The sequence below is a fragment of the Hylaeus volcanicus genome, chromosome 5, assembly GCF_026283585.1.
Source record: "Hylaeus volcanicus isolate JK05 chromosome 5, UHH_iyHylVolc1.0_haploid, whole genome shotgun sequence".
In the NCBI taxonomy this organism is placed as follows: Eukaryota; Metazoa; Arthropoda; class Insecta; order Hymenoptera; family Colletidae; genus Hylaeus; species Hylaeus volcanicus.
In genome coordinates, this window is record NC_071980.1 from 781,124 (window position 1) to 805,470 (window position 24,347).

The window sequence follows — 24,347 nt, forward strand, 5'->3', positions numbered from 1 at the left end:
GGCGTGGAATATTTTCCTTTTTAAATATTAAGAATCTACGTATTTCGCATACGTAAGGATCATTTCTTACAGACCAGAAAATAGGAATAAAAAATTATTTGCGCGACTCGATGAAAGCGTATGCAAAAAATGAACTTTGTAGGAATAGTTTCATAGCCGAATCAGAAGCTGGCGGACTCGAGCGTCCTCCGGGCACCCTCGGTTGCGAGATAGGACGCGCGACGGCACGTGTACTCGAGGCAATTTCTCCGTCGTTGGTGTTCCACGTGTATCCTAAAATTGTCGTTGATCAACTATCTTTTGTTGTCTCTACGACGCCTACGTTTCCGTCCCCTCCCTACGGCGATTCTCGAAACGTGGCTCGCTCGAGACGATCTGCGCGCGCGTCTCGGTTCAATCGCGTCGAAACGAGCGAAAAAGATAAGGAAATTGAAAGGGCGGGAAGAAGTCAGGAAACGAAGGAAAGCACCGAGAAGGTGGGGAGGCGAAAAGGAATACGAAGGAGCCTACGATGACGTAGAAGACGTCATGTCAGCCACTCGTTATTCGCAAGGAAGAAGATTGCAGGCTCTATTTCTGCCTGTTCGCAATTAGGCGGGCAGCTGATGGCACCAGCGACGGCCGACTCGGAGCAGAGAGACCAGGGCCAGGGGGGCAGCGATAACGCGGCGATTCTATGGGCGAGTCGAAGGGGTGGCGCAGAAAGGGGTTCCCCCTGAAAGAGAAGGACGCGCGCAACGGAACACCCGCCGAGAGGTGTATATTAGACGCGGAACGCCGCGACGCCCGGATCAGAAGGAATCTATTCGTGGTGCCCGTTGCTGCCATTCAAGGAACAGCAGATCAAGGTACGTTTCTCGAGGTACCGATTGCGAACACGCGCCATTCTCACGATTCTTTCCTCCTTATTTCGATCGACCAGCAGCAGAGTTCTCCCCGGTTTTCGAAACGATTTCGCATCGTAAACAGTTTGCCGTCGTCTTCGAGCTCCGGGTACGTCCTCGGTGTTCAGTGTCGAGTGTCGAGTGTCGTGTGTCTGAGTGTCGAGTGTCGCGTGTCGTGACCAGGGAACGGAGCTACGAAACCGGACGAAGCGGGACGGGTCGAGCCGGGTCGGGTCGGGTCGAATTGAAAAGCTTCCTTCGAACTGTGAAAACCCAACCGCGATTCGTTTCTTTTACCTTTCATTCGATCAACTTTATCGATCAAGGACGAGACAAGAAGGAATTCTCATAAGAAACCGTGGAATTGTTTGGTTTGTCGAGCAGTCCCGAGTTGTATAAAAACATTGCACGTTGTGATTTATTCGCGACGTTGCGTCCGTTCGATTCTTTTTGTTCCTTTTTCTTTTGATCCCAAACATTGTTGGTAGATGCGCTATATTTCGCTCAACAGAATTTCTCAACCGAAACGATCTCATCGACGGTACTTTACTTTGCTCCAAACGATCAACCTGAAAATACGCGACGTTCGATGAGAATTTAGCCCGACTCTGGCTCTGAAGTCTGCGTTTCATCTCTCTCAAGTGGCGAGCAGAGTCCGTACGCGATTCGCGAAGAAAATGAAATTGCGCGACTCCGTTCCCTTCCTCGTTCTTCATCCGATCATTTCTCTTCGTCTACAGCTCATTCGGCCCGTTCGGTTGTTTGTGGTCGCGTTCCATTTCGGAGCAAGTCCGTCAACGAACAAACGCTGCCTCGAGCAAACGAATAAGTGGAGTCGCGTAGCGTGTGTGTGCGTCCAGCTGTCTGCTGTCGACGCGTTATGCCGAGAACGGAATCAAGTTCTGTCGCTTCCTCTAATCGTTACTTTAATTTACATCAATTGCATCTTGGCACGGTCGCGCGAGAACGATATCGTAAGCGTTTTCGACCATGCTCGGTCTTGTTTGTCGACGGCTTTCGTCGTCCCCCGAGTTATTACATGGTATGTTTAAACAGTTGAACATTTTTTAGTTCCGTCTACTTCGGGGCACGCGCTCGAGAACAACACCGTCGCAAAACTGTCCTCCTTTTAAACCGATCTATCGTCAATCATGACTGCTAACTACTTGGCAATTATAATCGTGGATATTGGTCCAACAATTGGTTCGTCGGGAATCGCAAAAATACGATCAGCTGTCCCGTTTCAATTGACCCGTCGCGCTGAACAGTCGAAGAGCGTTCTACGCGGGGAACCATGACGACCGTGACTTTTTCAAGTTCCCCATCCTTATTTCTCGTTTGACATTACACGAAACACAAAGACACGGAATACAGGCGATCTTGACCCAATGACGAAGGTCGGCGTTAACAATGCCGATGATGAGGCAAGCGCGTAATTCTATCGAGAGTTGGATGAACAGAGAATAGAGAGGGTCGAAAGTAGTAGGCGAGGAAGAAAAGGAGAGATAGAGAGCCAATGATCTCTATCGAATAACCAGGGACTAGGTATTCTCATGTTTAAATTTCTTTCGTCGAGGACAAACTCGGAACGTAAATCGATGGATCGTTATTCGAGCATTCGAACGAATCGCTCGAGTACGCAGACTTTGTTTGCTTTCGCTGGTGATAGTGGAACGTAGGCGGTTATAGTCAGACGTCGATTAATTTTAACAACAACAGGGTTGTGTATACTTTTAAAGGTTATCAGAGCAGAAAGAGAGAATAATTTTTCGTTACTTAACAATAGAAAGTTAGACGAAACGAGTTGAAATGAAAATTGTGCTCTCGATTGGTTTCAATAATCACGAGTAAAGGAAACAAGCGGTCGAACGACCGAACGAACACCGATCCAGAAAGCTATTCTGGGAATTTGCTACGGAACTCGAAGGCGAGCTACTTTCCGTTTTCAGAGAAGTTGCTGAGTTATTTATAGCGTCCTACCGTGGCACGTTTGTCTGAAAAGGACACTCTCTCTTTCTCCCGTTTCTCTTTTACCTTATTAAACACCTTTCCTTCCTTAGAATCGTTTCTCTCGACGTTCAGACGTTTGCGACCTGTTCGCTAACGATCCTTGATTTAGCGCCGTGGTTTGAATCGTTGAGATCGATGGAGCACTCTCAACGAAGGAAACGAACGTGTCACTTTTTTAAAACGAAGGTCTTGCGCGGCTCGATCGCGCTCGATCTCTCGACGACACGGAAGTCTTTCGAGTTCTCCGCCTTGAAAGTTGGTTCGATCGGAAACGAAATTGCGAGGCGGCCGAAGGCTCGCTCGAAACAAGAGTTTTTGTTCTCGGTAATCGCGCTCCGTCCAGATTTGGATCCTACGGTGTATTCTTTCTTGAACTCGATTCCTCGAGGTCAAGGAACTCTTGCCTCGCTACCAGCTAGAAGCTTCGCCCGACCGGAAATGTAATCTCGATCGATCCAAGTTCCTTCGGGAGAATTGGCAAAAATCTCGGAGGGTTTCGGGTGTGTCGCGTATCGTTTGCCATGCGAGTAAACGGAGTAACCTTTTCGTTGTTACACGACACGATGCACCGCGAGAGAACACGCGCGTGCGGAGGTACGTCGGAAAGGGCGATGAGGGAGGGTGGGAGGAAAGTAGGTGTATCGGGGTAGGGGGGAGGGTGTAGCAATGAACGGTTGCGCGCAAAGAGGATCCTAGGCTGATCGTAGTCGTTTCGAGTGGCCGCTTGACTCGTTCAGGAGGGTCTTTTAACCGTCCATTCGCGTTAAGTGGTAGTCGTACCTACAGAGGGGCTCGTCCGTAACAGAAGAGGATGGCGAAGCGTGTGCGTGCCTCCCAGCCCTACGCGACCAGTCCGAGTCAGTATTCACCGAGATTGTCCACTCTATCACCGATGCTTTGCTCTTTGCTCTGAAACGGATAAATTGGTGCCGCGTGTTCTCTCGTTCGTTGTCGTATTTTCTCCTCGTCTACTCGTATTTTCCCCGAGTTACGATCGTTGCCCGTCGGTTCGTTACCATTCACGGGGGTTGCACGAATTCCTGGTATCCGAGGACCTCGGAGAGTTCGAGTTACCGAGATCCTGGCGTAACGAAGAACGTCACGAATTGGTCGGCGCGAGGCCGATACACGAGTGGTTCGGCAATCGAGACGGCCGACCAAGGAACAGAGCCGAGAGATCTTATCCGAGGGGTTGGGTCGAAGGTGTTTCTCTCCAAGGTTCCAAAAATAAAGTTTTTCGAGCGGTTAAGATACGCGGTACGAGACTCTGTAGAGACACACGGAAGGAGTACCATGGCGCTTAGGGGAGAGAGAACCGTGGATGAGAAAAGAAGCGATGCTGCGCTAAGTTTGGCTGACCAGAGAAGGGTACCCGGAGAGGCGTAGAAAAGGGAGGAGCAGGTGTCAGCCCGGACAAACTTGCGTGATTTAGTGTACGAGGAATTCAACGATTCGACTGGTACGAGGAGGGCCCCGCTAGCCGACGCAACGTTAAGCCGAAGCGCGCGAGGAGATTAGTCGGAGCGTGTGTACCGACTGGCACGGATACAGACATTAAACCCATCAGCTCTCCTCGCTGTTGACAGTCGTCGATCGTGGTTAAGTTTGCCGTTATGCAACCGAAAGGTCGATAGGATTCTGAAAAGGGACGGATAGCGGAGAAACGGACGAGTAAAGCAACGATTTAAATAGTGACAAGAGTGCTCGCGGAGAGACGCGACCAACAGGAGACGAACAAGCTAAATAAGGCCAAAACGTACCCGTCGGTGTACACTGTACACTGTACACGCGTTCCGTCGGTCTTTCGAGTCTTTCGCTGGTCTTGGATGAAATAATCGACGATGAAGTTATCTTGAGATTCCCGACGGGATCAACGGGACCGATTCCGATCCGACACGGTGCTCGTCGAGGGAGATGAAGCTGCCGTCGGCGCGGCCGATCCACCATGGGGGACAACGACCGTCGCCGCGCTACGAGAAGCCGTGTCAACTTTGCGATCCGCTACGTGAGTTTAGAGAGTGAATGCTCGCGTAAACCTACCCAGAAGCGAGAAACCGACCGACTCCGTTCGTAGAAAAGTGAAAGAAACGTGCCTTACCGCTCATATACCACCCGACGAGGGTATTTTTTCCGTGTCGAGTTGAATACTTTTCGGAGCGACATCTAGAACTTTGCTGGAATATAGAGACGTTGGAGACTTTCGTACTCAAATGTCTCTCTATAAACTACAGCGGATATCGATTTCGACAAAATTCGAAACGCGACTCTGTAAAAGTGTTCGATTCGACGTGGAAGGACTCGAGACGATATTACCAGCCCTCCGACTCGAGTTTCAAGGTGGTCTTGCTTGCATCGATCTCGAGTCATCGAGAGCCCTCTCCTGAGAGCGTCGGTTTCTCAAATTATTATTTTTTATATTCTCCGAGGTTTCTTCTCCATCTTCTTCCTGGAGAACTGTCTTGCTCCAATTTTTACTTTTCGTTGAGAGGTTTGCCTGAAACAAGCGCGCTCTTCAAAGTGAGGAGCACAACCTCTGGAGTACTCCCATTTATAGCTATTTTTCTCGAAACATTTCCAAGCTCGTTTACGTAATATCTCGACAGCCAATAGATTGCTTCACTTGAAATATGATATGCGATGCAGAATTCTTTTCGAGACCTAGTCTATCCCCGACCCAACTCTGCGCAACTTTGCGAATGACTCGGCATCTTCGCTCGTCTCTAACGCCTTAAGGTTCGCTAAGAGACCTAGATCATATTTCACGGAATAATCTTCTCGTAGGATTTGCAACTTCACGATTTCAAGATTCCATGTGAAGCTCTTAACCTGTTAAGCCGGTGACGCGCAAAATGAGACGTAATCGTTTTAATTGCTATCTGGCTCGATTATACGTAGTCGGACATGACTGGTCCCAATGAATCTACTTGGCGAATGTAATGAATCATTGGTGGATAGAAAACTACTCTCGTTAACGAGTTCGCGAGAAGAGCGTAAAGAGATTCCTCGTGTCGCGTTATGCAACAAATTGATTTACCTTAGCAACTTTGTCTGTATCGCATGGGAAAAATACGTAGAGGACACATTCGAAGAACGAATAACTAAAACGCGAAACGGGGAAAAAAGAACACGTCGCGTAACGAGTTCTTATTCGATAGTTTTATCGTTGCGGAGAGCAAATTTATGTATGTCGAACGGATCTACCGTTTATAATGGAAGTAGAGCGTATTTCCTAAGTTCGAGATTGACATTCTTTGCCTCGATTTTCTTGCGTCGTCTACTCCTATCGGTTCGATCACCTTTGGCGTTTCACAAAAGAAATTGCATCATTTTCAGAGAGAGCACGTTGTACGAAACTTTCACGTACGACGAATGACGAAAAATAGGGAAAACTTGGACACAGGTTCGAATAAGACGTTCAATGACGTAACGAGCGCAGCTGTGTCGTTGGTTGATGCAACCGCAACGCGAGTTTACGCGGACGGCTAGTGGAGAGTTTTTAGAACAGCTCGATGCTCCCGCGAACAGCAGCGTTTCCACCGTTTCCAAGTATTCGGGGAAGATCCAACACGATATGGATCTGGGCAATCGATCGATTCTCGCAAGACAATTATCGTTTATCTCGTGCAAACGATCGCAGGAATGGCAAATTGACGATCGGTTTATCGGATCGATTCCCAAAAGTATCGAGGAAGGAAAGAAGTTGAAGGTAACAGCGAGGGAGGCGACGGAGGTTGTAGATGTCGAGAGGCAGCGAAGGTGGAAGTGGGATACGGAGGTGGAGGTGGCGGAGGTGGCGGAAAACGCCGGGGGAGTTTACAAGAACGCGGGATTCTGATTGGTCAGCGACTCGGCCATATTACAAGCGACTACAGTCCGTGCTATATAGTTAACGCGAGTCCGAACATTCACGAGTGGCGCATCTCTCCGCCACTATCCAGCTTGGAACCGTCACTAGAAACGGATCTCTTGGTAAGAGGGGGCAGGGTGAATTGACTGTGTGAAAGAGAGAGCGGCTATGGTATGTGAAAGAGATTATGAAAGTGCGATAGAAGGTAGATACGATATATAAAATATATTGCTAGACAGATAGGTACACGAATAAATATATGGAAGAATGGAGTAAGAAATAGATGAACGAATCGACGTTATTTCGAGTCATACATTTGTTCGTTTATTCGTCTATCTATCTAGGAATCTTCTGCCTATTTAGTTATCCGTACAATTGATCTATTTAATCATTTATTCGCCCATGTTTTCGATCGATGGGCGTGTAAATAACGAGATACGCGAGTAGATAAACGAATACATATGCGGCCAAATATATCGATCGATACCTAAATTAACAGACAGATGAATATGTAATACGAAATTATCAGCCGTAGATAAAGGCAATATAGTCGAATACATGAATGAATACGTTGATTTACGAATAGATGAATACTAATACCGATAGATTGATGTGTGGATAAATAGACGAATAGGCAAATGAAGAGACATATGGATGGATAGACGAAGGATCGTATCGGCAGATCGATAGATGGTTAAAGTTATGCATAAATGGATGAACGGACGAAGGGCCGGTTGGATAAGTGGATTGTTGAATAGAGTGACGGAGACGCGCAGTCGGAGAAATAGCGAAACGAGAGGGGGAGAGAGAGAGAGAGAGAGAGAGAGAGAGAGAGAGAGAGAGAGAGAAATGTGTGAAGGAAGTGAAAAGCAAAGCGAGCGGAGAATCGCGGACCACGGTTTAAAGGCCAATCCGATCGGTTGTTCGGATTGTCACGCACGGCCCACCTGTGCGCGGTGGATCGCGTCGGAGAACGGTTGTCCTTCGATATATCTCGCGTCGTTCGGCCCCGACGCCGACGGTCGCGACGGTGTCGGAGCCGTAAGGGGGTGGGTGGTCGAGGAGGCGGGCAGGCATTCTGCCGCGCGCGCGCCTTTCTCGAGATCGCGATACCACAGTTCCGCGGTGGTACTTGTCTCGCGTGTTTCCTTCCGCGACGTTTGAGGAACTCCGCACGAAAAAGGAAGTGTTCGAGTGAAAACCATAGTCAAGGTGAAAATGAAATTTTCCAAAGAACCGGTGACAACGCAATCGCACCACTCGTGACAATCGCACCGACGTTCGTCCAGATTAAACGCGAAGTGACGTTGGTTTTTCGTCGATTTCATATCGATTTAAGTGGTTCGAAGAAAAGATCCTACCATCCGGCTCCGAAATCCGCTGAGAGGGAGTGAGTGAGAGTGAGCATCGAGCCAGTTGGGAGGGAGGGCAGGGAGAACGAGAAGAGAGACAAAGCCGAAACATACTTTTCTAGGCAAAGAAATTCATTGTGCAAATATACGCGAACGAATCGAAAAGGTGCCCCTCGGCAGAATAAAGAAGCAAAGGAGGAAGAGGACCGAGGAGCCTCGACGGAAAACGGAAGATAAAGAAAGCTAAGGCGGCGAAAAGAAATCGAAAGAGGCGGCTAAAAGGAGAAAGGCGAAAAGACGGGGCGAAGAGCGTTAAATGTAAGTCTTAATACGTTACTTGTACACCGCAAGTGGGACAGTTCGAGTTGTCGTTTCTCTTCAACACCTCCGCCTCGTTTAACGCGAGTTCGTTGTATCCGTGAAAATGGTAAGTGACTTTGACTACGGTTTGCCTGGATAATCTGTCCCGCTTTTACGTAGCTCGCGATAACACGGGAGGTCGCGACTGTTGCGAATCTTTGGGAGTTGAAATTATTCAAATGGCTTTCTAATCTGTCGACGTGAAAATTAATTTCGGTGTATCGTTATCGTTCAATTATTTCTGCGATCGACACTTTTAGTCGGTGCGCGACGCTTGATCGCGACGAAGAAGAATCAACAGGCGGTAGAGTTTTTCGAAAATCGTGACAGCGTCTGCGCGGTACGTTTTTCTGCTTCCGTTTCAGCGATGGAAACAATTTTATTCCAAATAATACGTGCGGTGATTTATTTGCGACATTTATTCGGTCGAATGGTTCCTTGAACACGTTTCTATTCGTTGAAACTCGATGACGAGTATATATCATAGATACAGAGACATATGAATATATAAACATATTCATGAATAGATTAATGGATAAATAGACAGATATACGATTATACAGATGAGTAAATTGATGGATAGATAGACGAATACATGAATAACCAAGCGAATAGATTGATGGATAGAGAAACGAGTAGCCGTACGAAGGTACGTTCTCCAGAAATGTAAGGAATTAACAGTCTGTAACTATCCTGTTACAAATTTTCCATCGTTAATTGAAGCAAAACGCGAGACCGTTCCCATCGCTCGGTCATTTCAGACGTCGATCCTTATTGGACGAGTAATGGACAAAAAGTGGTTTATCGTTTTTTTATCTGGATAAGCGTCGAGCGTCACGAATTTAACGTTCAACCGAAGTCTGTTCCCAAACTGGATATCGAATTTCTGGCGAGATATTTCGTCAGACAGTTCGGTTCTCACGGCAGATGCGAGTTCTGAACGAATGGGCTTCTGGGAAGGCTGGGGAATCGACTGCTCTTTTTCTACATTTATTTATTTCATCAATATTTTAAGATGAAACGGTCGTAACGCCGATTTCGCTTACTTTTTGTATCGCAGAGTTGATCGGTCTGGCTTCTGAGAGGCACAAATACCCAAAGGCGTCTGGTACGAAAAGTTTAAACGGAATCGGACGTGGACGAGTTGAATTCGACCATGCTGTCGAGAAGGTTAACGAGAAAGAGAGGGCACAAGCTCGAGAGAAGCAGTGGAAGCAGGGGATCTCTATCTTTAGAGTTCATTCAGAGAATCTTTTACTCAGGGCCGACGAGCGAGGGCCAAACACGAGTTGACTCATGCTTGAAAGACCAACACACGAAGAGGTGAAGGAGAGAGAGAAATTCAGCAGTGTTCCTCTCGTTGAGCAGATGTATCGTTTTTGCTCCGACACGATTCGAATCGAGTCGAATCGAATCGAATCGAATCGAATGCGGAACAGAAGGGGCTCAGAAGTCAGCCTCTCGAAGGAAAAATCTATTTTAAGAACGGATCTGTATTTTTTCTTGGTTGGAAATTGGAGGTTCCCGATCGAGCACAGAGAGTACCGCACAGTGCTACAAAGACGATAGAAAATCTTAACCGATAGCGAAATAACATTTTCTACAAATTTCTGCCGGTAGAATGTTGAATTTCATCCAGGCTCGGTATCTCCAGCCCTCTGATATGCGTGTACTCGAATTCGTGAGAAAATTTATACCTCTCGTGATAACGAATGCAAGGAACAGCTTTACCAGCCGCGAGAACTCTTCTGTGTTTACAGTTCGCGGAAATCAAAGGTTCAGAATAACACGCCTGCTATCGCGTGAGTACGGTAACCGTTTGCTTTGACCAGTCGTAAATCGCCTAGTCGTCGCGGCCTACCATCGAGCGTTAACCCTCTAACGGCTGAGGCTGGGTCTCTTCGGACCCGAGCCTACAAACACCAACTGCACTGCTCGACATTTACGTCACTGTATAATATATTCCATAAGGGAACGTTACAGCCGTTTGAATAGTGGCGCGAATAGACAAATCAGAGGTATACCTGTGCGCTTATCATGGAAACGCGAGCAGGGATAAACAGAACGAGAGGAACAAAGAGAAAGAAATTAGCAAAGATAAGAAACGGCAGCGGAAGAAGTCGTAGAAAGAGTAGGAGGAACGTGCAACAACCACCTGTAGCTCATGGCGACACGCCTCTCAAGAAACTCGCTCAGCAAATGTGTGCGCGCGTTTTCTCGCAAGCTTCGAGCATGGCTTGTGATCTTTAGATAACTGGTGCACCTCTTGATTATAGCGAATTATAATACTAAATTCGGAGGAGCGAATCCTTGTTTACTAGATTACTCTGACGACCGCGAGTTTTACTTTCTTCCTCGCCACGTTGACTTGAATTTATCCACGACGATCTCGATTGGTGGGAAAATCTGGGCGAAAGTTGCGTCATTTCCGCGATGTAAAACGCGGTGTTTCTGGAAACGCGACTCGCGAATCCGTAAATACCGTGCCGATCTTTTCTTAGACCAACGGCCGCACGTCGTCGAGAGTTCGTACGTTCCCTCGAAACTATTTAAAGAGAACGGAATGCATTTACCACTGCGGACGTTTTACGTTCGGTTCGTGTTACGAGCCAAGCCGTAGCAGCGATTAATCGCATTAGATCGTAGTGCCCGCCTTTTCAAACAGCGCTCGGTCCTCGGGTGTTTGATTTTAATCGCACCCCCTTCACCGTTCGAAAATAGACTCGAAAGCACGTTTCCCAAGAGTATTTGCGTCTACGAAAGGCAGTTCGACCGGCGAAGTAGTCTTATTCGCGTCTCGATTCGAGCAGGTTTGTGACTAATCGAATTCTTCTCTATTCGAGAGGTAGAATCGATTGGAAGGTCGGTTGCTTTAAGTATCGAAAGAATCACGGAACTGGGCCAAACTATAACGACGATACCGAAACGATACCGAAACGAATGAACAAATTCGTGTAACTGTTTGGTAAAAAAAATGTTGTTGGTCCAAGTGGAACCAGGGTGAAAAAAGGTTACCGACCACTGGTCTACGGAGTAATACGCCACTGGCAGTACGTAGACTTTTGCGAGCAAGTGTACACGTACAGCGAAACGCGCAGCAAGCTCACAATGCGGTGAAGCGAAACGAGAGAAGCGAAAGACGGAGAAAGGCTACACACAGCTCGTCGTAATGCGAACCATAGGACGCCAAGCTGTCTGCCCTGCCGGAATGCTTGCTCTGCCCCACTACACTGTTCGAAGCTAATGTCCAATCGCGACGTTGCTGCCAGCGCTGGCTGCTGCTTCTCTTGTTCTTGTTTCTGTTACTGCGTTTGTTTCTGCTTTTGCTCCTGCTCCCATTTCTGTCTCTGCCGTTTAACTGCTCGTATTCCTGCCGCCATTACTTCGGTACCGTTGTCTTCGCTGATACGTTCCTCGGATTCTGCCATCGGTTCACGCCGCGGGTTCACGCTCTACTCTTATCTTCTATTCTTCGTTTGAGATTTCCATGTAGCCAAAGGACTTGCCTATCGACGGTTCGCGAAGGCTATTTTCGTTGCGACCGTAACGGCGATAAATGGCGATTATGAAACGGCATCGACAGACCGCGAGGCTGAAATAGGAACTTGGAGAGTAACGTTGAAACGATGACCAGAACCGCGATAGAAGAGACCACCACAGAGCAGGCTTTGTCCTACATATGCGAGATAGCGCATGTACGGTCTTGCACTTCTCGAGTCTAACCGGGCGGCCTGACCAGCCGGATCGCGTAAATAAATCGTGTGATTCTCCCCTCGCGGCTTCCTCTTAACCTCCGAGCTGGAGAACCATTCCGAGCATACCGAGAAAGACTAACGCCAGCAAGGTCTGCAGAAACAGTAGTCTTTCTCTCTCTCTCTCTCTCTCTCTCTCTCTCTCTCTCTCTCTCTCTCTCCCTCTCTCTCTCTCTCCCTCTCTCTCTCTCTTCCTCTCCCTCTTCTTCTTTCAACGGCTGCACGTATTCTTATGGAGTCGCATCGCGCACTGGAAAGGCCCCCATCACTCCCGTGTGGGGCTGAAATTATTCAGACACTTTCATATCGGAGACTTTCGTAAATATTCTTCTCAATTTGGTTTATTTTTAAGAAATCGGACCAAGTACACGTTTCATCCATACCTTCGAGGGTGGTTTTTCCCCCTCGAACTCAAATTTTAGCCAATGGAAAAAAAAACACCTCTAGTAGCGTAGAATCGAACGATACTCTTTGGAAGGTTTTTATTTAGCCTTTTCGTTGGTTCGCTGAGCGATGCTCGCCGTTACGCTGATTATGCGATCGACAACCTCGACGTACTCGCGCCGTAATCGGCACAAAAGATTGGACGATAGGAAAACAGAGGGCACGAGGGAGAAAGAGGGCGAAAGAAAAGGCGTGTTCGCGCGTATAAAGCTCAATCCGAACGACACACCTGTTGAACATTCCTTTGCAAATACCCGCGCGTCGACTACGTGCGTTACATACGAAGTTGCATACGGACGCAGCTGTGCTTGGCTCGCCTTGGACACAAGAGCTCGTCACGAGAAACCTCATCTGTTCGGCGAATTCCATGGAAATAAGTTTCCATCGATTGTCTTTAGACGATCTCGGGCCTTGACTCCGTTCTGTGAAATTTTCCTGTTCGACTCCGGAACGGACAGAGTCTTCGCGCGAGTCTCGCATATTTTCCACGCCGTTACGACCGTTCGACGGTTAGCTTAATCGAAGAAATCAGGACAGATTGCGAGTCCATCGGAACGATTCAATGTTCGAATCTTTCATGGAAGCGTTAGTCGCGCGTCGTTAGCCGAATACAAAAATATCGCGAGCAGTCCCAACGCTAAAAGAAAGCAGACAGTAGGACGATATAATGAACTCTGTTTCGTAACGAAAGTTTCAATTTGATCGATCACGAGCTTAACGACCGACGTCATTCGATTTGTCTCTTTCTTTGTCAAATTCTATTCTTATAAATGGTTCAAGGTCAGCCGCCGTAAAGCTTACTCTTGTCCAATTGTATCAGTTGTTTTCTCCACTCCGTAACACACGCGGCAGCGAATAAAAGCGTGTCGCCGCGATGGTAATCGCCCTCGTGTTCTCGATCAAATTAACCAACGAATAACTCGGTTCGCCGGTGATTCGTTAGCCGAATTCTCGGAACTCCGGTTGCTCCGAAACATGGAAATCCCCCAGGATCGAACGCGTGGAACGTTTCGATCAACAAACGATCGGTGCCCGGGACAGTTTATCGGAATTGCTTAACGTTTAATCGTCGTTCGCCGTCGGCGTAGGTTAATAGGACTGTTCTTATGTAATTAACGCGAACGATTGACGTCACTGGCTCTTCTATTTATGTTACCTCTCTTCGAGAACCGACGAATCACGGCGTAAGCATTTCAGTTTTTCCATCCTGTCGATCGATTCGTAGTATCCCAGTTGTTTCCACGAAAACGAATGACGCCAGAAACGTACCCTCTTTTTGCTACGGCGTGCTCGGCCGACGATGACTTTCATCCGAACACGGCTGCAGGTTGCCGGTACCTCGCGATCGAACCGTCCAGAACAGTCATCGTTAATCCTCGGAGGAAGTTAGTTTAGGAGCTACCGTATAGAACGCAACATTTTTGGTGAGCAAAATGTCTTGTATTCGTTGTTCAGAGTTGTCAACTAAATCATACTTTTCCTCGTCCATGCTCGTAAAAGTTATCGACTCCGTTTCTGGAGATGAGCCATCTTCTTGAAAGCCCCCTTCGAGACGATTGGTTAGATTCTCTATATCAAAGTCCACGAAAGAAAATCAACTAAATTGGGCAATAAGTTCAATTTTTCTTCTTGTCACTTGAAATTAAGACGAGCGACTATAAAATCATTGTCGCGGGCAATTGATTGCGAGCGAGCGACGGCTCGGCGACCACTGGTCTAGAAAGATTGACTTGTTCGCGAGGAAACTTGAACGAGAATAATTACTCGTTAAAGGCGTTGCGATACACGATCGTAGTCGGGATCGCGTTTCTTTTTAACGAACATAGCGGCCGATAAGTTTAACGGCGAGGATTTCGATCGTCCTCTTCGAAGGACCCAATTACGTTTGACCGGTTCTTTCCGATTTCGCTTAGGTTCAATTATAATTTATCGCGAACAGTTGTACTCCAGTACTCCGCGACGTTCTTTCCGCAATATTGGGAACTTTCTCGCGCTGAAATAAATGAAAGAGGAACGAAAGAAGAATTGAAAAGGAGTCGGTGTTGGAGGTGGGGGTGTTGGTGGACGGGGAAGAAGAAGAGCTCGGATTCGCAATTGGAATCGCATACAGGCACCCGGCTTCTGTCGACTCAGCCTTTCCCTTCTCGTCGAGGTTACAAACAGCATCTGTACACGTCAGAGCACACCTGGGTGGTGATCTCGTGTATTAAATTATCGTCGTGTTGATCTTACAAGCGAGCGGGAGATCGTTAGTTTTGCTCCAAGATCCCGCGATCGAGGACGCCGGACGCCTCGATCCTCCGTCGTCCGTTCAACCCGCCTATCTCTCCTTCTCCTCCAAGTTCTTCGGCTTCTCCCGCCGTACCTCCCCTCGCTCCCTCCCCCTTTTTCTCTCTTCTCTCTGTCTCTCCTTTTCCTATCCCACCACTTTGATCTTCGATCGTGACCAGATAACCAGCACTTTCGCGGCACTTTCAAAGTACCTCTAGCTACGTACCCAGAGCCTACCCAGAAAGTTCTCGAACCTTGTCCGACTATAGATTCTTCGATATCCTTTCGTCTTCTTGCTGTTTGCTTTCCAGCCTCGACCTCTGTTTAGGTATTTCTACCGCAACACAAACGAATTCCTTTCTCTTCTCTCTTCCCTTCCCTTCTCCGTGGGCTGATCGAGTGCTCCCTCGTTCGCCGATATTCGCTTCTATTCGAAATATCATCTCCGCCGTGTTCGTCTTCCCGTTGTTTTCCGAGATGTTTGATTCTCGAGCAGTTGCTTGAAAAAATAACACCCGAGTTTCGGCGAGATGATCGAGGGAACAAGATCGTGAAAAAGAGTTTGCTAACTCGTTCCGATTTCTTTCCTCGAAACTCGTCGATTTCAAACGAGCCGTTCGAACAGCGCAACCAATTCGATATATTAGGATTATTTAACGTAAAGTCCGTAGATCAATTTAAGGATCGGTGACTCTCGTTTGGCCCCGCCGCGCCGCGCCGCCTCGTTGTCGCTTGATTTACGACTCTTATCCTTTTTCGAGCCTCTCGACTCAGCGCCTATTTCTTCGTCTTCATTTTGTCTCCCCGTGCCCCTCCTATCCCTGGCATTCTCTCGTCCCTTTTCATTTTATCCCTCCGCATGCTATAACCCGCGTACCGCGAGGCACATGTTGCATACTTAGCGGAGAATATCGGTGGCGGCCAAGTGCCTAATTAGAGGGTTCCATGTCTCGTCCTCCATTCTCCTCTTCACCCTGAACTCTCTGTACGTCTCTTAATCGTCGTTCCTTTTTTACTTCCCTCAACGGCTCCATTCTAAACACCCGTTCCCACCTCCTTCTATTTCCGTCCATTTACTAGCGTTTCCCAAACTGTGCTATTCGAATCGGTAAACGCGTATACGATTACAAAATAGTCGTATCTATGAACGATAGCACCGATGACAGCTACGAAAAACTGAAAAATGTACATTTTTCAGGTCGTTCGACCAAGTTTGTTCGTAGAAAAAGTTTGAGAAGGGCTAACGAATACCATCCTCCTTGTCACGCGCGAACGCAGAATCGCACAGGTAAAAAGGAGAATCCTATTCGGAATAAGCTGGGCGTTTGACGAGATCGGTTTCGTATGCGTGTGCACACCATCGCCGTCGGCAAGAATATCACGGCGGCCTCCTCTCTCGCAAGAAGAGGAGGCCGTGCAAGAAACGGAGTCGCGTGTGTACGGTGCGCGAATGTAGTGGGAAAGACGGACAAATGCAGCAAACACACACACACACACACAGACACACGCACGAGACCGTGCGCGAAGTGCACGGGGTCCTCCTAGCGAGGAGAGGGCCCCTCGTGAGCTCGTCGAGCAACTCCTTCTCACGATTGAGTCATCCGGCACAGGAAAAGGACCACCTGGTGAGGAGAGTCAACGATGTATCTAACGATATAGACCGTTTCGCCCTCGTGGCTCCTTCCTCTTATCCCCGTCGACCGAACTCGATTCGATTCGACTCGACTCGTCTGGACGTTGTTCTCTTCCTCCTCTTCTGCTCTTGCTCTCTTCGTCCTCCCTCAACCTCTTTCTGTGCCCATCTTACGTTCGACGCATCTCGCTGGATCCTTTCGGTAATTTTACCGTAATTTATTCCATCGTTCGGTTATCAAGGTGTCGTGGAAAATAGTTGTTTATAGTTTCGCGATACGTTCAACGTTCGTCATACGTTCTTATTCCTCATCTGTTATTCGAATAAACTTCCTCTTTCGCTTTCCATGAAACGAGCTTTTTTCGAATTCTCAAACGTCGCGTCGAGTCGAGAAACGACGGATGAAAATCGACGAAGAGATCCGTTTCAGCCATATGGTTTTCGTAGAAACGTAAATCGCGTACGCATGAAAAACTCGCATCTGGCCACGCGCAAGCATCGACGTGTGTACGTACAGTGGCTCGCAGAAGTAATCGTATTTTCTCCACCAATGATCTCTAGTATCATCTCTAGTATGATCTCTAGTACATTTAGAACAAGATTTTATAGGATTTTTAGCGTTAAAAAAATATAAGCGCTGTATTAGCTATTTGAGTTTAAGGCTGCACGAATACTTGCGCGAGTCCACTGTATGCGCAGAACTCGCGAGCTGGATGGCATCGCGCGACAAAACCGTGAAACGGTGCCGAAGAGTGTATGGTTTTTTGCTTAAAGGGGATTTGCAGATTGCACACCTGTGCGTAGCTTGGCTGAGGAAAGACCTCACCTGTCGAGCAACCGGTCTCCATTGACTTTTTCTTCGTTTACGTACACTCACTTTGCTCTCTGCTCTCCACTCCACTCTACTGTCCACTCTCCACTTTCTGCTCTTCACCCCTTCGTCCTCCGCCCGCTGCGTTTCGTTTTTCATCCCTCTCAACCTGCACTCATTCAGTCCTTGCACCCTTCGATTTTCATTTCCTGTTTTTCACTCGGACTTTTAATCGGGAAAGCATCGGGAAGGTATACTTTTAAGTATCGCGTATACACGCGTTACACCATAAAATCTGACAAGGTTAAATAGAACGCGAGGAAAGAAAGTTGCGGTCTTACATAAAGACTAAAGGAAGAAGATAAAGAATGCATTTACCCGATTACTTTTATTCCACCGTTTAACCATCTATTCTTGGAATTGAAGAGTTCGTTCCGTGGAACATGGAGTGTCGCCTACTTTCTTAACGCTTTCCCCAAGTGTCCACTATCGAAACAAAAAGCGGCAACAACTGCAACCTACATTTTTTAACGTAGAAAACTGAAACAAAGTGCAAACTTGGCTGACTTTAACACCAAAAAAAGGCCTCTACCGTTTCCTGAAATCGAATACAGCGATCGAAGATCGTAATCTCCGATCTCAGTCCTGGATAGGTACTGGAATCGCGAGACTCGCGAGATCTATGAATAGAAAGGCTGCCGAACCAAGCGAAGGGAGGGCAAAGTGTTAAAGGGTTCCGTGGACGATTATCGTCGCGTAGCGTGCCCCGGGACAGCCGATGATCAACGATCGAGCGGTGATCTCGTGGTCTCGAGGCTTGAAAATCCGTCGGACGGTCTTTAACGATCGACACTGAGCGACTTTAGAGGCAAATTATCGGGCCTCGGGCAATTACCAGGTGGGGGTCCGATATAGAGTGAAGCGGTTTGAGAGTTCCGAGAATCGGTCGTGGCTAAAAATAAGATCCCACCCGGGAGCGGTGATTATGTTCCGAAAAAAGCGAACTGGGCGAAACGCTCTCCTCAGCGTGTGCAGGTGCCGCCGATGAGACCAGGAGAGAGAGAGAGATAAAAAGAAACAGAGTGGGGGGATGAAAAAAAAAGAAAAAGAGAAAAGAAGAACGGAACCGAGAAGCCGTCGTGTGTTCGAGAATCTCGCGTTGCCCCGCATCGCCTCGCATAAGAAGGTCCCTTTCGTCCCGCGCATTGCTATGCAGTACCGTGCCGTGCCGTGCTGCTCTGCGCTTCGGCTCCGCTTAATGAAGTTGTCGGTTCAGGACGTTTACAGGTGGGGCCTACCTGCGTGTGGTCCATTCACTGCGACTGCCGCGGGACTGGTTAGGAGCGCTTTACATCTTTACTTTTACCTCTCGAACCGCCTCGAGACCGTGGAGGCTCGATGAGCCCGTGTTCTCCGAGAGGGCCGTCGTCGTCATCATCGTCGTCGTCGTCGTCGTCGTCGTTGTCGTCGTTGTCGTCGTTGTCGTCGTTGTTGTCGTTGTTATCGTAGAGGATGTCTGCCCCTGTCAAGACACAGTCGCGGAAAGGCTGTTATTACGGCCACAACAAAGTGAGATAGAGCGCGAAGGAAGGGAGTTTTTCGAGTGGTGGATCGTAGGGATACCAAAACTTACGAATACGTATACCCTGAGGCCTCTCGGAGATCGAAAGGAATCCAGGCCACTTATCCTTTGGAGGCCCCTTACGCTCTCCTTGGAGGCTTTCGGTGTATTCAAACTAAACTATTTTTGGCCAGAGAGGAATAGGTATTCTTGGTATCAGGACCGATATTAGAGCGTTTTTTTTTTTCGGTCTACTAGATGGACTCAGCCGGCCAGGCTTGGTCGGTAGACCCTTGTAGACGGTTCTACATGCTTAAAGAGGCCGATGGTAGGAGAGTTATATTCGTTTCGTTATTGAAAAATTAGACTCGGACCGAACTCGATCAATGATCTCCTTTAAATCTGTTCTCAATCGCGTTAGCTTCCGTTCGTAAGGCGCTTGTTCTTGTTTGTTTCAGACTATGCATCGACAACAGAGGCTTCGATCGCCATCGTCGTCTCCTTCGTCGTTATCGTTGCCATTCTCAGCGTCTCGGTCTTCCATCTCGACCGTGTCGCTGTCGTCGGCGTCGACGTCCACGACCACGCCAATCCCGACGCTGACGACGAAGGCGACGTCACCGTCGTCGTCCAACGGCCTGTCGTCGTCGGCGACGTGGTCGACGTCGAACCTATCGCCGTACACCTGGAGCGTGCAGCAGACCTCATGCTCGAGGCTATCGTCGTTGTCGGGCGAATCATCCATCGCATCATCCGTGTCGATACCCTGCCCGAGACTCGTCTCCGTGTTGGCTTGGTCGGTGACGCTGTTACTCGTGTCTTCGTGTATCGGTCTAACGGACGCTGGAATCCTGAACGGGCATCCTTTGGGTAAAAGGTCCTTCATCGATATCCAATGTAAGGGTATATACGACAAGAGCATCTTCGCCCGGCTGGATCGTATCTGCGAGGATTGTTACAACCTGTTCCGAGAACCTCAGCTGCATCAACTGTGCAGGTAATCATCCACGGTTCTAGATATCCGCGTTTCGCTACAAGACTTCCAAATTAGACAACTGATTACTCACGAAGAGCAACAGTGTGCGCTGAGATTTATTTTACGAGGGATCTATCGAATCCTCGATGGACTCGAACGACCGAAGCATATGGCGCCCGCTCGGTCGATGGGCACGTGTCTTCCGTTGCGAAGTTCCGCTCGTGCTAGCTTGACGGGAATTTTTCGCTTCGTCGGTTTTATTCGGCGAAATCGAACGGTTTCGTTGCGTCATGGCAGCGAAAGAAAGGAAATTCGTTACGTAGGTGCGTTTTGGTTGGTTGGTGTTATCCACGCGACACGCTCAACCATAGCCACTGTTATACCGAACAGAGCCGCGCCCCTTGCTCTGCTTCCTGTTTTCGTACCACTCGCGCCAATTCTCCTATTCCATTATACTACTCGTGCGTACAAGTATGATAATCTCGCAATTGGAAGACAGTCTACAGATCGAGGAACGAAAGCGACCGAAGGCACGTGTGCTCGAATCTTGACGTACGTTCGCACATGTGCCTTCGGTTGCCTCGATCTCTCGGTTTAATCGCGGCTTAACAGCCATCCCTGTGATCTTTGACAGAGTTTGAAACAATGATTCCCAGCGGAAACGTTTGTCTCGTTTATTTTCAGCAACATGGATCTCTAGGACGGATCGCAAGATAAACATACGTCCGTGAAATCAAGGGTCTGCCCCACCTGTAGCGTTTGTATTTTGAAATGTTTTCAGGAAAAACTGCTTCACGTCAGACTACTTCAAAGGATGCTTAGACGTGCTACTGCTGCAGGACGAAGTAGAGAAGATCCAAACATGGATCAAGCAACTTCACGGAGCGGATCCTGGGGTTTAGGTAGCTTCTTCTTTTATGTTTATGATTTCCTTTATGCGCGTTTTTATTTTTGCATTAGCTTTCCCATTCTGTTCGCGTCTGTCCTGGCCACTCCCCGCTTTCCACTGCCTTCTCATCCAACTTCTCTCTCTTAAATCCACGAAAGCTTATTATTTTTCAATTTCTCTTCGTTTCCCGTTTTTCTCTTCCTATTTTGCCATCGTCGTACAAGTTTGTTTTCGTTGCTCATTGATGAATTCTCGTCATCGATACTTTTGTGCTTTCCGAATTGACCTAGTTGCTTCCCGATATCGCACAAACGGTTCGCCTCGACGTCGTGCCAAGAATTCACAAACCACCACTCAACGATGCACCTGCTACACACGATGATACACGAAATTCGCACATGCTGTACACGTATTTAGGTAATTTCACATTGAATCCACGACAGGTAACACGAGACAAATTCAGTTTACACTCTCTTATCCTTTTTATCCTACTCTTTCAAGTGGACAATGATAATTGACGGTCCAACAGGGAGGGTACAGGGAGCGGAACAAGTTCACCTCGAATCCCCTTTATCCTCACGAATCCTTTTTTCGACATTGTTCACAAATGTGGCGAGCAACGGTTTGCCATCATATTTTTGTCGACACTTTCGTGAAACGTATTTTTTGTGTCTACGATTTTCGTTGCGTCGAAGACGTGAATTTTGGACTTGACGCTAACGAAGATTTTTCAGAGAACCAAAGGAAACAGGATGTCCTCGACAATACTCCGACAAAATGTATTTCCACGACGATAAAATATTTTTGCAGGTACTTGTTGGAGACAACGGCGGCACTTTTTCTTGTTTTTTGGCCAGCCTGCACTTTTGTCATAACACCTGCGTCTCGCACATTTTTGTCAAACATAGTCGCGTCAAACGTCCGCGTCTCTTCTCTTATTCGCAAGCTAATGCATATTACATACGGATTCGTTTGTTTTTCGCGCCCTAACGCAACGACTATGCGCTGTTTAACTTTGAAAATTTGGGCCTAGCATAGATTACCGAGGCACATTTGCGCTCTTAAAAAAAGTCTAAACAAACGGATCCTAAACAAATAACATGACCTGCGCCCCTAATCACCTGGCATCGATGTATGCAAAATAATCTAAACAATTGTTGGTCTAATCAAGTTGTTGGCCATATTTTCCCGTAGGCAAAACTGCTTTGGTACGCAATACTTCACAAGCTGTATTCAAGCGTTGCTGCTCGAGGACGAGAAGGAAAAGTTCCAGGAGATGGTCGAGTACCTAGGCCGCAAGAAATAAGAGGAAAAGAGTACAGACGCGCTTTCATCGCGAAGGGTCCGTTTACGACATCCAGCGATGAACGATTTTAACGAGGTCGACGAAGAACAGTGGGAAACGAGAAGCCAGCGACTTCCAGATCACAATCGCGACGATTGTACGCAGAATATCGCAGATCCCCGACATTCGTTCACGATACATCCTTCGCGACGTCCGTAACACCGAGAACACTCCTGAACTGGGGATTCGGAGCACGCTGCAACACAATCATACCTCCTCTTTTCTTTTTCGATACGACTGAACGCAACGACGAAGACTATGTCGGCGATCAACTAAATCAACGACTCGAATATCCTTTTCCTGGTCCAAGTTCACGTAGTAGATAAACAAGTTGGATAGGAAAAAATTCGTAAAATTGAAATTAAACTTGTTCGTTTGCTCCTGAGTCTGTTCTTACTTGAAAAAGAAACAGCTAAACCGGTATTTATCTAAACAACAATTTTACACATCTCACGATCAATCATGTCGTCGATCATCGTCTTCGTCGTTTTCGTTCCCGCAAAAAGGTTGTACAACAAAATAATGAAAACGGAGCGGTATGTGCGAATCGTACGTGCGATGAACCCATACGAATCTAGTCGACAGAATATTTGCGCTCGCGTATTGCGCCATGTTTTTATCCAAGTAATTATTAATTAATTATTTATGTTGAGCATCGTCGTTCGTTATTGCGACGATTATTATTTTTTATTTTCTTTTATATCGGTATACTTCCTTAGCAAAAATCAACGATCGTACACGTTACTTATGCAGGATATGTTTTTTCGATAAGTAAAGTACATAGCTTAGAGAGAGAGAGAGAGAGAGAGAGAGAGAGAGAGAAAAAGTCCATTATCGGTTTTGGCGTGAAATTTTTTCATTGGAAAATTCAAGCTTCGAGAGACTTGTATGTTTTCGAGACGCTCGTAAAACTTTGTTTGAGAAATTTAGTTGTACGGTAGAGTTTCATCCAGTTTTATCATACAATTGGCAAGAAAAAAGGGCATTGAAACAATCCTGAATGACTCACGGACACCGTTAATATTTAGTAACACCGATCACATTATCTCTATTGTTTCATTACCAGTACCATTCTATCGCTACTCGCTACTTTCTCCATCGTGACCACTACCGTGACTGCAACGACCACTGTTACCGCTGATTCTACTATTGCTATTGCCACTACTGTCCCCGTCACTACTTCTACTAATACTATTCTCGCTATTACGATGAACGACTACGACGGCTACGACTACCTACTATAACAACTGCTTCTACACCTGTTACTATATACTAATATCTCTACTACTATTATCGCTATTATCATTATCATTATTATTATTATTATTATTATTAATATTAATATTAATATTATTATTATTATTATTATTATTATTATTATTATTATTATTATTATTATATTATATTATATTGTTAGTTTATAGTATACTTATTATTGTTATGACTGCTACGATATCACGGCGACAACTTCCATTTCGTTTTCGACGATTCGAAACAGAGCGAGACGAGAATATAAAAATCATGCAGCGTCGCTAATGGAACAACCGACGAGCAGTGACGTAACTAGCAATTTCGTATGATACTTTTTACGAGACAGTCACCGTACTTGGTTATTTATTGCAGAACTTGTGCAACCAAAAAACTAATTGGATATCAACCGATATTATTCGTTTAAATTAACAAGAAGCAACGGTAGCATTGATTCGACGACCCGTTTGTATTTTGTTTGTTACAAAGTCCGGGGCCTCTCGAATTCGCAGTATTAGTTACGCCACTGTCGACGTGCACGTAACCTTCGCTCGTAAACGGGTCAAATGGCGAATGGAGTTATCCGTACGTAGTAGACGCATAGTATTTATTTATTTGTTCACGTTCTTAAATTTTGAGGAAGGCGATCGTAAAGCGGTCATAAAACTTATCCACACAAAAACACACACACACACATCAACGTTCTTCCAAATGCTTATATCTAGTAACAAAACGACAACGTGCGACCGGAATTCCTCGTTTCCGCGTATATATATATATATACAATATAATACACGTATATTTACGCTCCAATAGATGATCTCCGATTTTTACTACTGGCGAAAGGATCCAAGTCGGCGTGCGAACGCCAACGTGGATTCCTTCGACGTATAACGAGATATTATTTAACGCTTCGACGCATTCCCAGTTGAGGGAATTACGAACCATTCCAAGATCAGTATTG

The 24,347-nt window shown here is 46.9% G+C and overlaps 3 protein-coding genes across 9 annotated transcripts in view; 2 read left to right on the forward strand and 1 right to left on the reverse strand.

Annotated features, from left to right (window-relative positions):
• LOC128876443 (peroxisomal leader peptide-processing protease-like) overlaps positions 1 to 24,347 on the reverse strand; it is a 31,368-nt gene that overhangs the window by 4,970 nt on the left and 2,051 nt on the right. Inside the window, exon 1 of one of the 2 annotated variants that reach the window (XM_054122835.1) lies at positions 8,431 to 8,517. The exons of the other annotated variant lie outside the window; for it this stretch is intronic. The gene's annotated coding sequence lies outside the window, so the exon portion shown is untranslated. Of the gene's footprint in view, positions 1 to 8,430; positions 8,518 to 24,347 lie in introns of those variants that run through there. 2 annotated transcript variants of the gene reach the window in all.
• On the forward strand, positions 717 to 22,951 carry LOC128876444 (ion transport peptide-like). 6 transcript variants are annotated; one of them, XM_054122838.1, is made up of 5 exons: positions 6,794 to 6,863; positions 8,216 to 8,411; positions 19,384 to 19,922; positions 20,683 to 20,803; positions 21,985 to 22,951. In XM_054122838.1, the coding sequence occupies exons 3-4, from the start codon at positions 19,387 to 19,389 to the stop codon at positions 20,801 to 20,803; spliced, it is 657 nt and encodes a 218-aa protein (XP_053978813.1). In that variant the 5' UTR covers positions 6,794 to 6,863; positions 8,216 to 8,411; positions 19,384 to 19,386; the 3' UTR covers positions 21,985 to 22,951. The 6 variants fall into 6 exon arrangements, 5 of the variants coding, with proteins under 5 accessions (XP_053978814.1, XP_053978812.1, XP_053978811.1 ...); XM_054122839.1 differs by lacking the exons at positions 6,794 to 6,863; positions 8,216 to 8,411 and adding an exon at positions 717 to 848; XR_008457032.1 differs by lacking the exons at positions 6,794 to 6,863; positions 8,216 to 8,411 and adding an exon at positions 4,680 to 4,899 and having other exon boundaries at positions 20,683 to 21,207.
• LOC128876447 (uncharacterized) lies at positions 16,068 to 19,375 on the forward strand. The gene is given in 2 exon segments (XM_054122842.1): positions 16,068 to 18,767; positions 18,770 to 19,375. Coding segments are annotated over 2 exon segments (522 nt in total). The 5' UTR covers positions 16,068 to 18,349; the 3' UTR covers positions 18,874 to 19,375.